The 19,000-nt window shown below is 51.8% G+C and overlaps 1 protein-coding gene across 1 annotated transcript; it reads right to left on the reverse strand.

The window, feature by feature from the left end:
• Positions 1–207: 207 nt before the first annotated feature.
• On the reverse strand, positions 208–12,348 carry WNT5A (Wnt family member 5A). Its single transcript, XM_059823162.1, has 5 exons — positions 12,340–12,348; positions 8,775–8,908; positions 7,361–7,626; positions 2,243–2,535; positions 208–666 (listed from the first exon to the last, which is right to left on the reverse strand). The coding sequence occupies exons 1-5, from the start codon at positions 12,343–12,345 to the stop codon at positions 208–210; spliced, it is 1,158 nt and encodes a 385-aa protein (XP_059679145.1). The 5' UTR covers positions 12,346–12,348.
• Between the last annotated feature and the right edge of the window lie 6,652 nt (positions 12,349–19,000).

A 19,000-nucleotide genomic window follows, 5' to 3' on the forward strand; every position in this document is an offset into this window, starting at 1 on the left:
TTTTTCTTTTTTCTTTTTTTTTTTTTCCTTTTTCCTTCCCCTGACTTTTGGGGGGGGGGTTTGTTTGGTTGTTTTTTTTTTTTTTTTTTAAGAAGACGACAACTCGCTGGACTCTATAAATAAAGTGGAGATAGTCCTGTGGAAGGGGAGAGGAGCCCGCACCCCTTGGTGGCAGGTGGCTGCAGTTCCTCCCACCTTGTCCGTACCCTATTTGCACACAAATTGGTCCACGATCTCTGTGCACAACTTGCATTTCACGTAGCAGCACCAGTGGAACTTGCAGTGGCAACGCTCTCGCTGCACTGTCTTGAACTGGTCGTACCCCCGGCCACAGCACATGAGTTCGCAGCCATCCATGCCCTCCGAGGTCTTATTGCAAAGGCGGCCCTGGGTGCCCAGGGACCCGGTGCTCTCGTTGCGCACACAGTAGTCAGGGCTGGGATCGATGTAGACCAAGTCGTGGATGGTGGGTGCGTTGAAGCGGCTGTTCACTTGCACCAGCTTGCCCCGGCTGTTGAGTTTCATGGCAGCAGCGCTATCGTATTTCTCCTTCAGGGCATCGCCTACCTTGCGGAAATCGGCAAGCTGCAGCCAACAGGTCTTCAGGCTACAGGAACCAGAGACACCGTGGCACTTACAGGCCACGTCAGCCAGGTTGTACACAGTCTGCAGCGAGAGAAAGCAAAAAGGATGACGAAAGATTAGCACGGCTGTGAAAGCATTTATTCCCCTCAGTTCCTGCCTCCGTCGCATTCCCACTCGCCCCTCCACAATATTGGCCTTAGCATCCTCTTCCCTCCTGCAATACAGCGGGAAGAAGAAGTGAGCGAGCAAACACACGTGCACCCCCAGCACCCCGTTAGCCGGGAGGAAGAGGGGAGCGCTCTCGCCAGCCTCTCCCCACCGGAGACAGCCGCCACAGCACACACACACAGCCCAGACAGCAGCATCAGTCAGGCTGCAGTCAAATTTTAGGAATTCGCTCTCACGCCAGCAAAGGATTTTGCTGTTTCATTGAGAAATGTAAAACATTCCTTTATTTTCTATCTGAGTTACTCTCTCTATTGATCTCTGCTTGAGGCTGCAATTAGGGAAAGAGTTAAGATTCCTCTTGCTCCTGGCTCCGCTGCAGCTGATTGTCTACTCTTGGCTCCTCATCCTTCTCCTATCCCAAATACTGCTCTGCAAGAGAGACTTCATCCAAGAAGAAACCCCCAAACACCTATGGGTGGGAGACAGAGCTACATAGCAATATCCTCTTTACAAAGCTTTGGCAGGGAAATATCAGTCGTTTGCCCTGCACAAATAGAAATAAGAGTCAGTGTTGATACTGCCCCAAAAATCCTGGGGTCTGACACATTAGATGATACTATAGACTACTTCCACCCAGCAGTTACAGAAAGTCTTAACGCTGCCAAATGGCACTGCAAAGATGAGGCTGAGGAAGGAAAAAACGGCTCGAGTCTCCGTAAGCAACTGTGAAAGTGTCATTTTTCTTCTTGCTAATAGTAAATTGGCCTGTCCATTGCTTTCAGACACCCTCCTCTCACATTTAAATACTATTAATTTTCAATTATCTTTCATCCTTCTTCACCTTAGAACACAAGTGTAAAGTCTCCAGCCGACTATTTCTGGCACTTGAAGCTCTAGGAAAATAATGATTTTGGCTCCTCATATTCAGACTATTAAAAAAAGAAAAGTTTACACCCATTCATTTAAGGCATTTTCAAGATTAAAGAAACCATAAAGACATGTTTAACCACAGAAGACCATGTTTTCTAATAATATGGAGGAGCTTTTCACATCCTCTTAAAGCAGGGGGAAAAAAAATGTCAGAACAATCCTGCGGCACGATTCCAGCCTGGGAAGCCCTCTCCCCTCCAACACACACTGTCCTGGTTGGGAATACAAACTAATAAAATTCTGTTCTACAGAAAATCCACTGCAAGCTGGGTACTTTTAATGAAACAATACGGAGGGGAGCACAACACGCTTCGGTCCCAATCCTCCCCCATGGGGAAGGCAATAGGGCTGTCAGACAACCAGGAGCAACACAAATTCATATACTCTCCACCCACCTACACCCGCTATTTGCTATTTTCTTGCTTTGTGCATCAAAACAGACAAGCCTTGGTGGCCGGTCACCGCCCAGCGCTGCCCAGTGCCCCGCCAAGGCACATCTTTCCCCAAAAGGAGGGATGTGGACAGGGGCAGAGGGACGTGCTGTTCCGCAGCCACTTACTCTTCTCCCGGCCTCGTTGTTGTGCAGGTTCATCATGATGCGGGCGCTCTCGTAGGAGCCTCTCTGGTAAACTCTCTCACGCTCACGGGCATCAACGAACTCCTTGGCGAAGCGGTATCCATATTCGATGTTATCCCCGCAGCCACCCCAAAGCCAGTCCCGGGGTAAGTCCTTGGGCCGCGCTGCTCGGCTGCAGCCGCAGGAGGAGAGCTCGCCCTCCCGGCAGGCACGGCTCATGGCGTTGACCACCCCAGCTGCGCTCACCGCGTAGGTGAACGCCGTCTCCCGGCTGCCTGCGCGGAAAGATAAGTGGCGTTAGGGGAGAGCCCACGCGCACCACTCCCTTCCTGATGACGAGCGGCAGGGCAAAGGCTCTCCAGGAGCCACCAAAATTCATTTGCCTACTAAACGTAGAGTAACCCTGAACCATGCTTCTCAAAATGTCTTCACTCAAAAAAAACCCAAGCGAAACCAATCCAATTAGAGCACACAAGGTGTTTGCGAAGAGCAGGAGTCGCTTCTCATTCCTGCTGGGGAAAGCCCGGCTGAGGGAGCGGGGAGGAGGTGAATCGGGGCCCAAGCACAATGCCAGCGGAGCCAAAGCAACCGTGCCTGCGTGCGAGGGGCAGAAAGGGAAACAGACTCCCTCTCTTTCAGAAAAAAGAGATGTTAAATACAACTTTTAAAAGTCTGGTTCTTAAATTACTACTTCTCAAACATGATTTATGCACTTCACCCACTTGTTCCAATTTATTTAAAGTTATAGTGTTTTACAAAGCTTCCTGGTATCAAAAGAAATGCACAGCAGAGTAACACACAACTTTGCACCCTACGCATAAGCCAGGCACTTCTGTAGGAGGCTATTTAAAACTACCAACAACCTGTGCTGTTTAGTATCCACCACTTCAGCTCATGTGAATATGGCAAGTGAGTCCACGGACAATCATCTTTACAAATTACAGGGAAGAGAAAACCCTTGGCACAAGGCGGCCTTGAAGGTTTTCTCCTGCCTCTGCTGCCCTTAAATGGAAATTGAAAACCTCACGTTTCAAACTTTCGGAAGAAAAAGTTACAATACTCACAATGCAAGATATGGCCACGTACCATCCTCTTGACACTATCTAATCCCACCTTCATTTAGAGCCTGACTTCCCCTACCACTTTTCCAAGGGTGCCACAAGTTCTGACTACAACTAGAAAAGTTTTCAAACAAGCAAACACACCAAAAAAACCCCACAAAACTTGCACCAGAGAGCCCACTTGAAGTTTGTTTTTCATCTTAAGAGACAGCATCCCACTGGGTCTTTTCCAAGAAAGATTCCCAGAGTGGCTGAGAATAGACTAAATATTTTTTTTCTATGTACATGAGTTAAGTTTTATTCCTAATCTTTAGTCCAATCAATAGACCAAACTAGTGTTAATCCTGATTTTACAAGATTTTTCTAAGGGAAAAGCACGGGCCTTTGTAAAATTAGGGCTTTAAGAGGTTGTGTTTTGGACATGTCATATGTATTTATACAGCAACATTTTGAGGCAGAAACTCTTTGTACAAGACCTACCAGAGCAGGTCAAATCTAACAGGAGCTTTCAAGCACTTCCGGAACATAAATAATTTGCAGTCTGGTCCATATTTAACATCAAGATGACACCATGCTCAGAGCAGCTTTGTTAGTGTAACAGCTGTCATCCGCTGGATTAATTTTAGTAATAGATGTTGGTTTTAAATGGGAAAAATCAGAAGTCTTATGTTGGGCAAGATCAGATTTAAGGAAGATGAGAAGCACTTTACTCCCTTACTTACAATGGTCTAGTCTCACAGACACCTGCTCGTGGAAGTACTTCCATGAATTACGGATATAAAGGGTTACAGGAGGAACCTTTTCAGTTAAAAAAGATTTGGCTTTATGTGGTGACTTATGCCTTGCATTTACTGCAAACTATAGCAGGGGGAACCTCATACAGATTTTAATGTTCCCGTTTGTTCTGTAACACACATTTTTGGATTAATTCCTTAAGCAAAATTTCCACTAGATTTAGAGGAAAGAAACGTGGTCTGCTTCGGACCACAGGACTCGCCTCTTCCGTTCCGTTTTATTCTTTTTCATGTTTAGTTAGCTCATGCTTTCACATGGTTAACTACACTGTTTATTGCAGGATTTAAACTCATAAAGCTGACTTTTTTTGACTAGTTTTCATTATTATCCTGGAGTATATTTTAAAGAACTTACTCTTAGTGGGAAGGAGAAGGAAAGGCTAGGGTACAGAAAGGAGAGTTGCCCCCCAGGTTCCCTCCTTGAGCATTTAGGCAAATTCTAACATAGCATCAGCTGCTGAAGTAGATTTCAAGCCCCCGCCAGGTTGCAAGCCAACACTGCCTCAAGTCATCGGCCCCAGGAACACATTAAGAGTGATGGTTCCACATGGATGAGTTACTCTGAATTTTTTTTTTTTTTTAAGTCTTTAGGCACAACTGTGCTTTCCTTCACTGTCAAACATATCTGTCTTTTCCCACAGTCCAGCATCTCTCTCTATTGTAGCCATGGCAAGGAAACACACATTCCAAACACGTTCAAGTCCCCTCTCTCCCATATATATAAAACATATAAATGGAACTGTTCAATATACATACACTGTAGGAAGCCACCCACAGAGCAAGGAGCTGAGCTTTACACTTGATATGAATAAGTCTGCAAGAACAGAGCAATTTTTTTTATACCTGAACATAAAATACAAAATGCTCTTTGTCTTGTATTTTAAAAGCATTCAACATCAGGCGGCAGGCATGAATAGGCTGGACCCCAACTACACCGAGCTGTTGGGGGGGATCCAGTTATTTTATTTTCTGTTAGCACTTAGCTGTTTGCAAAGCCCAAGCACAGTCAGCCCGGGCCGGCCACAAAGGCAGGAGATGGCGTGAGGCAGTGAAGGCAGCAAGGACCATGGGCTGACCTGGGCACCAGCAGCAAAGGAGAGCAGCAGAGAACAAAAGCCCTAAAATTTTGCAGTTCAATAAGCCACAGAGCAAGTTTCCAAACCCAACGTTAGGTTTATTTGTACAGCTTTAGCTAACTTTGCAGGATAAATCCTGGAAGAAAGACTGTCCATTTATACACCGGGGTAATTACTGTGCTGTCAGTCAGTGCTTTGCCCAGGCGCTCTCCTGCGCACAGCCAGCGACAGCGTGGTCGTTAGCTCGGATGACAAAATCCTCCCCAACTATGTGCATTCAGATCCTGACTACCATCTTCTCACATCAGTGAGAGTAAGGAGTATCTGACAGTCCCCAACAAGCCAGGGAACGGTGGGCTGAAGTAAAAGTGAATCTAAAAGTACTTATTCCTCCTTCCACTCAGAGGAAGAGCAACTGGTCATTACCGAAGGTCAGCATGAAATAACACGACTGTTACCCACAACACCTTTCTTGTTCTCAGTGAATACACTCTTTAGGCTCTTTAACTCTTGAACATGGCTATTAACCTTGCTTCCATCTGCAATTAGAATAAGTGGCTTAATTACATGATGAATTGCTGTGTAGACATCAGCTAATACAGTCATATTCAGGAGAAGGGTGCGGCAAAGTTATTTAACTTGAAAGAAAACACCTTTAAATAGATCTGTCATACTTGGGGAGGGCAGAAACGTCTATTCCAGAGGCAGACATCACAAATCATGGGCCCAATCCTGCACATTTGTTCACACCAGTAGTCCTCTTGAGCTAATTCTCACTTGCTTGGGTAATAAGGGCTGAAGGATGAAGGCCCAAATTTTAACCAGATTATTTTTCCGACCTTTGTTAGATTATCAGACCAGAAAGGTGTACAGAAGAAGTTTTCTTTCGTGTTTCATCTGCTTTTAGACTTTTGCTCGGGTAGGGCAAAAAATGAAACTCGATGAAGGTGTTAATACTGTGCTTGCAAAAAGCCTAGGGAAGGTTGTTTATCTAAAATCAGCTGTTCCCATTAGATACTTCTATGCAATAGGGTTTTTTTCTATTTGTCTGACAATCTCCAAATAAAAACTTCTTTTACCAAAAACTGAGACCAACTGGGAACTGATGTATTCCTTCAACCTTAATTGGAGTTAGCCCATTTACAGATAAACCTAGCTTAGCTTAAGTCTGATTTTAAAACTTTATTTTTTTAAAGCAGGCCAGAAAAATGCTGACATAAAAGCTTTACTTTACATCTCCAACTAAAAAGCACTGCTGCGTTTGTCAGTGTACTGATCGCTACATAAAAGATCACAACTGTCACCCAGAAAAATAGGCAGTTTTAGTTGCTTACACAGAATCAGCAATCTGACCTGGGAAAGTCAGGGGAAGGTTTCGCCATGGACCCAGTTCAGCAGCACTGGTTAGAATTTTGCCAAGGACTTCAAAATACGATGAGTCCTTAAACATCAGGAAAGGCAGGCAGCACGTGAGCACTGGAGAACCACGTTTCAAAGAGGATCTGACGGGGAGAGGGCTGGGTGCCCACCAAATTGTGATAAGATGTTAAACAGGCATCTGTCTCTCTTACCAGTGACGTGATTACATTAAATGCGAGTTACAAGGACAATCACACATATTCCTCTGATAGAACCAATTCAAAAAAATTACCCCGCTACATTATTTTTAACATAAATCTAACTTTCTCAAAAAGAGAAAAAAGTAACCGTATCTGGAAATAAGCAAGAAGGAATTGCCTATAAACACTAATAGACAGAGCAGCAATTTTCAGTTAACCTCCAGACCAAGAGCAATTTATTACGCAGCCGCTAAATTTGGAACTAGACATGGACATCTTTAATTTTACAAGACGCTGCTGTTTTTAATTCTCTTACATTGCCTTCATTTTGTCTCAGGTTTTCTAAAAGGAAATGTCAGGGCCGCATTTTCCTTTCTCCTCCATTCTCATATGCAAATGTATATTCCTACTTTGTTTTCCAAGACACATGGCTGGACAGTGGTGGGAAATCACCGCCAGCTAAAAATAATTCAACTCCTTTGCCAACTTTTAAAAACACTTGATTGTATACAGTACTCAGTAAGAACCTGGCAAGAGTTTCAAGTGTAGAACCGTATGTGCCATACATATCCGCAGACAAGAGTTTAATCATAAAGATGTTGCTTCCTACCTATCTGCATGACTCTGCCAAAAACAGAGTTGTTGTCCACAGTGCTGCAATTCCATCTTCTATGTCTGAACTGATACTGGCATTCCTTAATGCCCGTCTTTGCACCCTCGCCAATGAACTGCATATGGTCCTGATACAATTGGCAGAGTTTCTTCTGTCCTTGGGAAAGCCCTGCTAGCTGGCTACATAGTGGCTGGGCTCCTATTATATATACCTCTGACATCTGAACAGGGTTCATGGGGTTCATAGGGTTCATCCCTAAAGACCTGCATAAAGAAAGATTTGGATTAATAAAGAGAAGACTCAAAAAAAAAAAAAAAAAGTCTATAAATCCCAAACAGAACTGTATCTTACACGTGAGTATACAACTGCTGGTTTTGCTAACAGGTGAGAAAAAAACCACTTAGATATGAAACTTTTGCTTTAAAGACAGCACAGATCAGAAGTTGTTAGTTCCCATCCATGTGGTTATCACCATATATTAGGGACTGAAGTAAGACGCAGACTTGGAAGACCTGCATCTAGGCAGTCCTTTACAAACTTAAACGGACGTAGTAAAAATAACAGAAGCTCCAAACAACTGCAAGGCCAGAAAAATAAATAAAGCAAAAACGAAAAAAGCCCCCCAAACCCCAATTTATTTTAAGACACATTTTAGATTTAAGTTTGGATTTTTCAATCTGTTCTACCATAAACAAATAGGGAAACCTTTAACAATCCAGAAGTTAGAAACTTAACTACAGACTACTTCTAGCTTCTTCTGAACGACACACAAAAACACAGAGGCAAGTATATTCACTGTAAACAAAATCAACTTTGTTTTCTTAATTCTTAAAGTGCTCTTCACATCATACATTTCAATTAAAAAGTGGCCATTAATCCAAAAAGGATCACTTGAAACAGCAGAGAAACACCTATTCCAAGAACTCCCAACATCGTACACTGTACAGGAACAGATAATTTGCCAAAGCAGAAATTTAAACGTACTTCTTTGTAACAAAATATATTTCTAAACATTTAAGTTAGAGAAAAATTCAAACCGAAACTTTGATAAAAGTTTTTACTTGTAAATCAGCATTCTCTCTCACGTATGCAAAATTTCTAATTTAAGGGAGTTGAAAAAACTCTTTTAAAAGAGAGGCGATTCTGGTAATTTAAGGATGATCAAATCCATAGAGAATCTACTTTACAGCATTCTAAAAACTTCATTTTACAACACGAGATGTTGCACATTTACACTGATTTGAGACCCGTTCATTTTACTACACAACGTATTACAGCTAAAACATTACTCCCCCGCCGTCCCGTTCATGCGGTACTCCCTCAGAAACAAAGCACATAAGAAGTAAACAGACATTTAATCAAGCAAATCTTGACACCCGCTTTTAAAATCAAGTCGATACAAGATGCTTACCACCAAGAGCTGGCTTCTATTACAACCTGGGTAAAAGAGGAGAAAACGGCCAGAGCCACTATGAGGTACTGAGAAGCCATTGTACTGCCAACTGTCCCCAAAGCACCTCCTTGGATTAATACTGCAGTGGATTTCTAGAGGGGGGAGAAAAAGGATCAGATCGTTTATTGCTTCTCAGACCATTTTCGAGCATTCAAGTTTAAACAACGGAAGTATCCGGGCCCCTTTTAACTTGACTCTGACTCGCCTGCCCTTCTCCCCGCCGAGGTTTGGTGCCAGGCGCAGGCACGTCGCGGCTCCGGCTCCACCGGGCAAAACCCACCCCCGCACCCCCACCCCCCCCGGACACCGCCTTCCCGGGGCGGCCGCAGCACCGACCCGCGCCCGCCTGTCCCTCTGCCCCGGCCCCGCCGCTCCCGGCACCCCGCCCGCGGCGCGTCGGGACGGGACCGCAGCTCCGGACGCGGGGGACCCCATCCCCGCACCCCGCCCGCCCCCCCCCCCCCCCCGCCCCGGGGCTACAGGCGACCCGCGGGCCGCGCATTACCCCATCGCTCCCCGCTCCGGAGCCAGCGCCGCGGACACGAAACGCTCCCGGCTGGCTAAAGGCGGCTTCAGGTTTGCAAAGCGAGCCCGAGCGGGAAGGGGGCGGAGGTCGGTGCCGCGGGGGGGCCCGGCGGCTCCCACCCGGGGACGGTGCGGCCGGTCCTCGCCCTTCCCCGCCGGCCGGGGAAGGCGCTCCCCGCTGCCCCCTAAACCATCTCCGTGCTGCGCCGCCGCCCGCTCTCCGCGATCGCCGAGGCAGCCCCGAGCTCCGCGCTGGCGCCGCGGTGACAGCCCCGACGGCAGCCCCCGGGCCCCGCCGGGGTCGGTGCCGGCCCGGGGAGGTACCAAGAGCGACAAGGAGGGGCTCCGCGTCCCGACCCGGCCCTGCAACAACCAGGCTGCCGTCTTGGAACTCAAACGCTCCCCCCGACAGGTCCCGCGATCACCGTCTGCGCCCTCACACGGGACTCTTCAACTTGCTAACCAGTGCCATTCACGGTTTTTTATTTCCCCTCCCCTCGGAAGGAGGAAAAAAAAAAAAAAAAAAAAAGACATTTCGACACTTGGGGGCTCCCTATTCATTCTCAAAAAGCCCTTAATGCTGAATCGAAGGTGCTCCTAATTCTAATTTATTTCTGTTTGCGAAAGGTCGGGAGGAGAGGACCGATCGCAGCGCCGCGGCGGGAAGTGGCGCTGACACGAAACCCGCCCGGACACACGCGGGGAAGCTGCCCTCGGCGTGGGGGCCCGCAGGCGTGTGCGTGCGGAGCACCGCGCCGCTCATCGCCACCGCGCCGGGGCTGCGGCCCCGGGGGCGAAGCCTCCCCTCGCCCCTGGCCGCCTGCTGCGGGTTAAACACCTCCTGCCCGGGAGGAGCCCCCCAGTCCCGCAGGGCGGGGGGCGGGTGAACGGGGGCCGGTCTCCCGCAGCAGGAAGAGCCCGCCCGGCTTAGATGGGATCAATCCCGGGAAAGATGCGAAAGCCGAGGGCGTATTAAGCAAGGGGCGAGGCGAAGCAAGGTGCGCGAGGAGATCGCTGCGACACCCAAAAGCCAACGTGTTGCGTCTTTTTCTTTCATCTGTTAGTTCTTAAAACAACCACAGTAACAATAATAATAGTGAGGAAGTGTCATGGCACTGCCCGAGCCCTGAGGAGGTTGGAGCCGCCGCTGCCCAAGCGTGACCCCAACAGATGTGCAGCTGCCCGGCCCAGCAGCCAGCCCGGTGGACGCCGAGCTGCCCCGGCGGGGCGGGCGGCCGGGGCCCGCCGGGCGCGGAGGGAGCCGGTGGCCGAGGCACCGCGGGGAGAGGGACCGGTGCCCCCGCTGCAAGACCCGGACGGCGGGGCCAAAGACCCTCTGCCCTGTTCAAAGGGCTCGGGTGCCCACCCGGGCCTGGCCATCGCTGCGCCGTAGCTGCATCGGGCCGGAGCCCCGGAGCCCCCGAGCCCCGGTGGCCCCCGGGGAGCTGTGCCGCCCCGCTCCCAACAGGGGGCGGCCTCGGTCGCCGCAGCCCCGGGAGGCGACGGGGACGGGCGGCTGCTGCCCCTCCGACGGCACCTCCCGCTCCTCATCACGTTATAGCCCTCCTCGTCCTCCTGACACGGCGCTGCGTGGCGAGGCGGGAGGAGGCACCTGCGCCCGGGGGCGCGGGCGGGGGCCCGGCCCCTCCAGCCCGTCCCTTCTGCACGCAGCAGCTGACAAGCTGCCATCAAAAACAAAACAAAAAAAAGCCAACAAAAAAAAAAGCAAGACTCGCCGGCAGCACGGCAGCATTGGCTATCAGGAGTGTGAGGCACCATTTTCGACTTTGTAGGGCCGCGGAGATTGGTTTTTGGTATTTAATGCACCCCATGCGGAGCCCGCGCTCTTTGCTGAGATGAAAAGGGAGGCTTTTACAGATCCTGCAGCCGCGGGATCGCCTGTGATCCTGTTTTACACGGGGTGTCTGGAAAGCCTGCGAAGGCATCTGGTTTTCTGGGAGCACTACCTGCGGGAAGGCGGCATCCAGAGCGCCGGCTCCGGGGGGCTGTAAACCGCGGCGGCCTCCGCGGGAGGCGCAGCGACTCCGCGGGGAACCCCCCGACCGCCCCCTGCTCCCCGCTGCGGCGTTACATCCATTTTGGACGGGCGAGACCAGGTTTCACGGTTGCAGGGAAAGGCGCTCGCTGGGTGCCCAGCCCGGCTCTCTCCCACCGGAGCGGCGGAGGGGGGTGTTTGCCGGGGGGGGTCAAGGCGCACCTCCGTCCTTCCCTCCGCGCCAGTCCGGCCGGGGAGAAGCCTCGCTTCTGGGCCCGACTGAACTCCCCGTGACCCTACGAGCGCAACCGATTTAGCATACAATTGACAATTAAAAACAAACAAACAACAAAAAGCCAACAGCCTTTCCAACATGGAGTCTTCGCAGCGCCGAGGGGACCCCGAGGAGCCGCGCTCCTCCGCTCTGACCCAGGCGGGACCCTCTGCAGATGCAGAGTGATAATCTCCAGAAACTTAGAATAAAATTAAAAAAAGCGAGGGGGGGGGGGGGGGACACGACTGACTCCGGGTCCTCCGCTGGCCCCCAGCCAGCTCTCCTTAAAGGTACAGGCCACCATTAGCGCCGACGTTGAGCTCCTCCATAGCGATCCTCCTCGGGAAAGTTTGGGAAGTTTGGAAAGATGTCTTTAAACTCGCGTTAGGAGCCGCTGCCAGAAAGATGCACCGGGACGCGGCGGGCTGAGCGAGCCCTGCAAGTGTCCCTGCGGCGGGCAGGCTCTCCCCGGGGGGGGGGGGCATTTAAAAAGAGAAGGAAAAAAAGAAAATAAAGGAGCTTTTTCCAAGCGCGGAGCCGCGCTCTCCGCGGTGGGCGAGAGCGGAGAGGTGGGAGCGCACGGCGGCAGCCCGGGGCGGAGAGGGCCGCCCCGCGGCCGGGACCCGCGCCCGCGCAGGGCCGCGCCCCGCGAAGGTGCTGCCCGCCCTGCGCGCCCGCGGCGGCAGCCCCCTGCGGCGCGGAGGCACCCGCGCCCCGCGCGGACTCACCTCCATTGCCGCGGGATCACCGAGCGAGAGCAGCCAAGTAATCCAAGCGGAGCAGGAGGGGAAAGGGCGAGGCGAAAGTAAAATCCTGGATCGCAGGAGCCGGGCGGTATCCTCCCGAGCAGCGGACGGCGGCGGCTGCCGGGGGAGCGCGGGGGCCCGCGGAGCTGGCGGGGGGCGGCGGGCGAGCGGCCGCTCTGTCCGGCGCAGGCTGAGCGTGTCCGACTGCGGAGCGGGGCACCAGTGCAGCCTTCTTTCCAAGGTCCATCAGCAATCGCAGTAATTAGGGCTTTCCACCACCAGAAGAAGAAGGAGGCAAAAAAAAAAAAAAGGCAAAAAAAAAAAAAGCCAACCCAACACACGCACACAGCGCCCGTGGGCGTGATTGTGCGGAAGCAAATAAAAATCTTCACAAGCGGCAGCGAAAGCGCCGCGGGCGACGATCCGTCCCACCAGCCCAGGTGGTGCCGCCGCGGGGCTCCCCGCGCTCCCACCCGGCCCCCGGCAGCGCTCGGGCCGCCGACGCGCCCCCTCCGCGGCTCGGCCCGGCTCGGCCCGGCCCGGGCAAGGGGGACGAGTGGAGCCGAGCGGGCGCAGGGCTCCCCCCTGCCCGCCCCCCTTCACTTGCTTAAAGGCTGGGCGGTGCGGAGCCGGGCGTCCGCGGCTGCAGAGCCATCCTGGGGCCGGCTCCCTCCATTTTACACAGAGAAGAAAAAGCCAAAAAAAAAAAAAGCCCAACAGAAAAAGAAGTTTCTGCACAACCGGGGAAGGGGGAGGGGGGGCCTTGTGCACGCGTGTGTCTGTCTTACGGGGCGACTGATCCTGCAAGGCGAGTAGGGACAGGGGGAGGGGAGAAGTCCAGGGCTTCAGGAGCTGCGGCTCCCCCAATCCATCGCTGGCAAAGGCACCCAGCGCCGGGGAGCAAGTTACGCGCGGGAGAGCGAGCCGGGGCAGACGGCGTCGCGCTGCAGCCGGCCCTTCCTCCTCGGGGCTCTGCCCCCCGCCCGCTGCAGCCGGCCCGGCTCCCCCCGTGTCTCTCCCTCGCTCCTCTTCACCCCGCTGCTTAAAACTGTTTAAAAAAAAAAAAAAAGAAGAAGAAGAAAAAGAAAAAAAAAGTTGGAGAGCCAACGGCAGCTGAAAAACTTTCTCCGCAGCGCATGCGCCCGGAGCCGACCTATTGCAGACTGGGCTGGATTTTAAAGCTGTACGGCAGCGAGCGGGACCCCGGTGCAGCCTCGGGCGGGCCGGGGGTCCCCGTGCTCCGCGGCCGCAGCGCGCTCCCGGGCGCGCGCCCGCCCGCCCCGGCGGAGCCCCCCCTCCCCTCCGTCGCCGGGCCCTTCTCGATGGTTCAGCCCGGCGTGAGACCCCGCGAACCCAAACTCTTCCCGCAAACACAAACTCTTCCCGCAAAGCGGTGCCCCCCGCGCTCAGCCCGCCCGGAGGGGTGCGTGCGGGGGAGCGCGGCGCGCCCTGCGCCACCAGCGCGGCCGGAGACCGCCGGGGGGTTACCCGGGGGGACACACAGACGCACACAGACACACACTGGGCCGGGCCGGCCCCGCGGAGGCTCCCCCTCGCCTACATGTGCGTGCAATGTGCAGCGCACATGGCCGAGCCGGAGGGGGCCGCACCAGCATTCCTGATGAGTGGCTCATTTGACAAGTCTTGTTTATCGCATGCTCCGAGACAGGAGAGGCGGCCGCCTGTGCCGCTTGCCAAGCGCTGGGGGACGGAGCGGGCTCGACGGTTTGGGTTCCTCCTTCAGCGTCTTTTTCCCGCTGTAAATTTGGCAAGTTGTTGACCAAACTGTTTGGGTTAAATCGTGTAAGACCCAATGAGAGCTACAGGCGAGGAGGGCTTCGCGGACCCTTTGTACTTCACAGTGCTTTCCCCGCTCCGCAGTCCTCAGCCAAAGGATTTTTATTGCACCTCTCACATCTCACATGCGCCCAAGTGCAGGAAATGGGAGCGTTCCCCAGCCACGCCGTAACTCCGCATTATTTCCCTCGTATCCGCCTGCGACTGCGGGTCCGTGGGGGGATGCGGGGGAAGGGGGACATTATCAAAGCAGCCCTGGGAAAGCCAAACAGGCTGCGAGAGCAGCTCCGCTATCAATAAATGCATTTGCTCCTTCAAAGCCATTCCAGTGCAAGTAAGATCCCTTCAGGAGCCCAACGGGGGGAAAGGCACATCTCGGCCGGCCCGACCCCGCTGCACACACGCCGCCAGGGCCAGGGGCTCGCCCGCCCCGCCCGGGCGCTGCCCGCCAGGTAAGCGCAGCCCTCCGCCGCCGTCGGCGACTGCCGCACGCTCCCGCCCCGGCCGCTGCCCAGGCCAGCTCCCCTCCTCGAGGCCCCGATCGCTACGCTCCCCCCTCAGTCCAGCGCCCCCCCGGGCCGCCCCACCCCCCCCCCCCCCGCCCCGGGTCGCTCTGCCCGGGGCGCCGCTCCCCGCCGAGCCCGGCGGCGCCCGCCGCCTCCCCGGGAGGGAGACGCGCCGGAGGGGCCGCCGAGAAGGGGGTACCCGGCTCCGAGCGCCGAGGAGCAGGCAGCGCGGGTGCGCAGGCAGGGAGCGGGGCGGCGGGGAAAGGGGCGTGCTGCCCGACGGCGCGGTGGAGGCGTGAGGGCAGCGCAGAGCCCCCCCTCACCGCGGGGGCGGGACGTCCGCCCGGGACCCTGCGCGTCCCCGCCGGCACCTGCCTGCCGGGACGGGGGGCCCGAGGCCGCAGCATCGCTGCCGGCAGGTTTGTTTACTCGCTGACTCCCGAGGAGCCTCTCCATTAGGCATCCTCACAGCCCGGGCTGCGGTTCATTCCTCGGGACGGCTGGTGAGGAATTTATAAATGAGGTGTAGCACCAGGTCCGGGGAGCGGGGGGGAGGAAGAAGGGGGTTGTTCGTTCCTTTTAGGAAGACCAACCTTAGTTTTATGCCTAGTAAATAATATTTTATTGCCTTTGGTTTACTGTGGCATTTCAATTATCCCCTTTAGGAGTCTGCAAACTGCGTGGGTTAAAGGTCATTTCTCAGATCACTAGAATTAGTAAAGAATAGCAGAAAACTGTAAAAAGGGGAGGAGCCGCGCAGTAAAACAAGAAAGATCGCCTGAAATAAACTAATAAAGAGCCCCGAGCTGTTTACCTCTCGCATTTGTATTCCCGAATGATGTTTATCATCATGTAATTGCCTAATGTCATCGGGCGCAGGAAAACGCCTCGCCGGGACGGTCAGTACGGGCAGGCAGGGCTGTTAGCCGCGCCTTGGCAAGAGGCGAAGCCCGCACCGGATCGTTTTCGTTGCCGGCATTCCTGTTCGTTGCTTTTAAAAAGAAAACTGAACAGGGAATTTATAAATCACGGGCAAATTTTCAAGCCATGGCGCATAGAAGTGGAAATAAAGGGCAGAAATCCAAACATCCTGCAAGGCTTTAAGAATTTTAATTTCTCCTCGCTATTTAAAACAGCTGGGTGAAGCTAGAGGGGGCAGGAGGGAGAAGTATTGACAATGTTACAGGCATTCGTGCTGCCCAAGCTTTTGTTTTCCAGGTTTGCTGGCGATGGAGCTCTTAACTTAACTGGGCAGTTGATCCGGTGTGCTTTAGTGCCAACGTCAAAGCGTTTTCTGGAGAAAAAAATAAACGCTCAGAGTAATGGATTAGGAAGTGCGAAGGTGTTGTTGAATGTCTGAACAGCAGAACCCCGAAGAGCAGAACCCCAAAGAGCAGCACTGCAGGATTTTAGAGATGAAGGTCTGCTATAGCTCTGCAATTCTCTGTAACACAGAAATAGATGATTTCTGGTCTTTTAGATATGTTTCTGCCATTTTTCTCCAGAGTAATGCATTTTAACAAAGGACTAGTCACATCGAAATATTGCATGCATGTGTTCATTTTAGCTGTAGTGCTGTGTGATTTATATCTTTACACCTTGGCCAATGGCAAATACACAGTCAGAGGCTGGTAGGCACAGTTTTCCATCATGAAGAACCCGTTTGGGAAGCTGAACTTTCGAGGGAAGAAGGTATTTTCCTGTATGTCTTTTTAGTTCATCGTGGCATTTGAATACATCATATAGGAATTCTTACACATATTGCACTGAACCTTTGTGAAGGAATAGCCCATCTGCAGCTGCTTGGGTATCACTACGCATAGCGTATCTGCATATGTGCTTTTTTAGGTGAGGGCCGTGCATAGTACCATAATGACCATTTGACAGAGCAAGTATGTCATGTTATTTTGAACTTGTAACCTGCACTCTGCCCACCAGCACATCTACTCCAGGGATGACTTTTTATTGTAAGCCCCAAGGGACTTAGATGTAACTGCCTTGAAATCATACATGCACTTTCCTAAGGCTGTTTTCATTCCTAAAACATGCTGTTGCTTTCTTCTGCAGACCACCCTGTCATCCAAAAGATGGCTAACTACAAAAGAAATGCCAAAGATGATGATTTTATGCCAAATCTTGCAATAATTGTTGTTTTCCTATATCCTTAGCCACTAGAGGCAAGAAATAGCATGGGAAACTCTCTCTCTTTTTAAATAATCATTTTATATTTCCAGCTTGCCTAACTGCTGAATAAACTTTGACAAGTTAAGAGACTAGAAGACAAAGAAAAGAATGTGGACATGTGTGTCCGTGTGTCATGTCATGTGTCATCCCCCCGCCCCAAATCTCAAATTCACGATGTTGAAAGAAGCCAGGATATTTGGGAGCAGCAATAACCACTAGAGAGGAAGAAATACAGAGTCTAGATTAGCGTTCGTCTTAGCGAGGTGAAGACATATTTTTAGATGCAGTGAGATGCAAATAAGAGGCAGCAGGCAACAGGGGAAAGTTTACAGGGTAATGAAGTGTCACAGATTCTGGTAAATACATCAATTTACAAACCTGTAAAGTCTGTAGAAAAAAAAATACACCATTTTATATTTGAATTGATGATAACTATACCAATTTGTTATTACTAGTAATGAACTGCATAACAAATAGCCCCCCCAAAACACTCAGCTTTTGCCTCCATTATCAGCTGGAGAAAGACAGTTGTGGACTCATTTTTTACTTTTAATGTGCAAAATGCAGGTGGGTCCTTTTCATTCCCTCCTACCGAGGTCTATAAACCTCACTGCCACTGCAGAAATCACAGCCCGGGAACACCACGTGTGTGTGCTGGGTCATGGAGGAAAATAAAGATACGAGAAAATTCTTTCTGAAAATGAGAAGTAACTCTAAAAGCTGTTAAACTGGGATGCCAACCTAGTGCCACGTCTGTTGGAGCAGGGGACTTGACCACTGTGAGCTCAGCCAGGTGGAAGATGGTCAAAAAATGCCCCACAGTGATGATTATTTTGCCGTTCCCGGGACACTGGTGCCACAGGCAGCTGCTTGTGCCCAACCCCGGCTCTGGCACACTGAGGTCCGTGAGCTGAAGGTGCAGATGCTGGCACTCATGCAGGTGTCTGAAGGAGGTGTTCAAGGAGGACATGACTCCCCCACAGCCAACAGGACACTGGAAAGCTGCCCACACCTCTGTTTTCTGTAGTAATAAAGACCGTGAAAGGGGAGCTTCTGACATTTTTAGTTTTATCTCTGGAATAGCAAGTTGTTGAAGGTAATTACCAAGGGGATAACTTTATGCCCGCAGAAGCGTTTGCTGTTTTCTCTGTCCTGCCTCTCTCCAAGGCAGGTGTCCATCTCCTCGCACCTTGTGCCTTTGCGTACAAGCTGTGGGTCTTTATCTCGGTGATACCTCTCCCGTCCACTCTCGGCCATCCCCCTGCTGCCACCATGTCATTGGAATGTTTCAAGTAGTGAGTCTGGTTTACTTAAAGAATAGTGCTTTTAGAGGAATAATACTTTGCTTTGTTTCCATTAAGACCTTAAAAAAAACGTTTATGGGAGGAAAAATAAACAATCCCACCACCACTCCTTAACAACAGAGTACTTTCCCTCTCCTAACGCTACCAGTTCCTTCTTTCACTGAGGCCAGAGGCACCTCCCATAAACTCTGGAGGGCTCTTATATGTTTCTTCTGAGTGGCCTGAACATAACTCTCCCCAATACACACACACAAAGGCACAGACAGAGTTCATTTTCCAGAGATGACCAGGCAGGGAGCTTTGTCATACCGACTATGGACCAGCACAGTCTCCTGGTTCTTCCTCAGAGAGCCACAGAATAGCTGAGCTATGGAAGGCCCTAGCTGCAGGGGGGGACGACACAGGAGACGACGGGGAAAGGACAGGACAAAGCTCTTTTCTACAGCCCACCTGTATCACTCCCGTGTAACAGCCCTTTAGCGGCTCCGTTCTCGCACGCAGCTCTCTGCTGTGTGGCTGTGCTTCGGGTTCCCAACCGCAGCAGCAAAGAGAGAGCAGAAGCAGCAGCCCAGCATCAGCTAGAGAGGTGAGGGATCATGCTGGGGTGATCTCTGCTCTTTAAACAGACACCTCTGTAAGCAGACTGCCATTGCGCTCCATTTACACTCCTAACACACCCCAGGCAGCCTGAGACGTGGTTTGGGGCTGCGCATATGGTGCTGGGTGGTACATCACCACACGTGTTTCACCATCTTCCTTGGACCGTATAAGATAGTACTCCTACCTTAGGAAACTTTATAATCCCATTTTCTGCCTGACATATTTTCGTGGTGTGGCTGTGATTGCTGTGCC

Source organism: Gavia stellata, chromosome 12, assembly GCF_030936135.1.
Source record: "Gavia stellata isolate bGavSte3 chromosome 12, bGavSte3.hap2, whole genome shotgun sequence".
NCBI lineage: Eukaryota > Metazoa > Chordata > Aves > Gaviiformes > Gaviidae > Gavia > Gavia stellata.

Excerpts from the sequence above, each read along its gene's own strand:
- WNT5A (XM_059823162.1), bottom strand. Across the intron at positions 2,536-7,360 it reads TGGCAGAGTCATGCAGATAG|GCAGCCGGGAGACGGCGTTC; the intron begins GTAGGAAGCAAC and ends CTTTCCGCGCAG. Across the intron at positions 667-2,242 it reads ACAACGAGGCCGGGAGAAGA|ACTGTGTACAACCTGGCTGA; the intron begins GTAAGTGGCTGC and ends CTCTCGCTGCAG.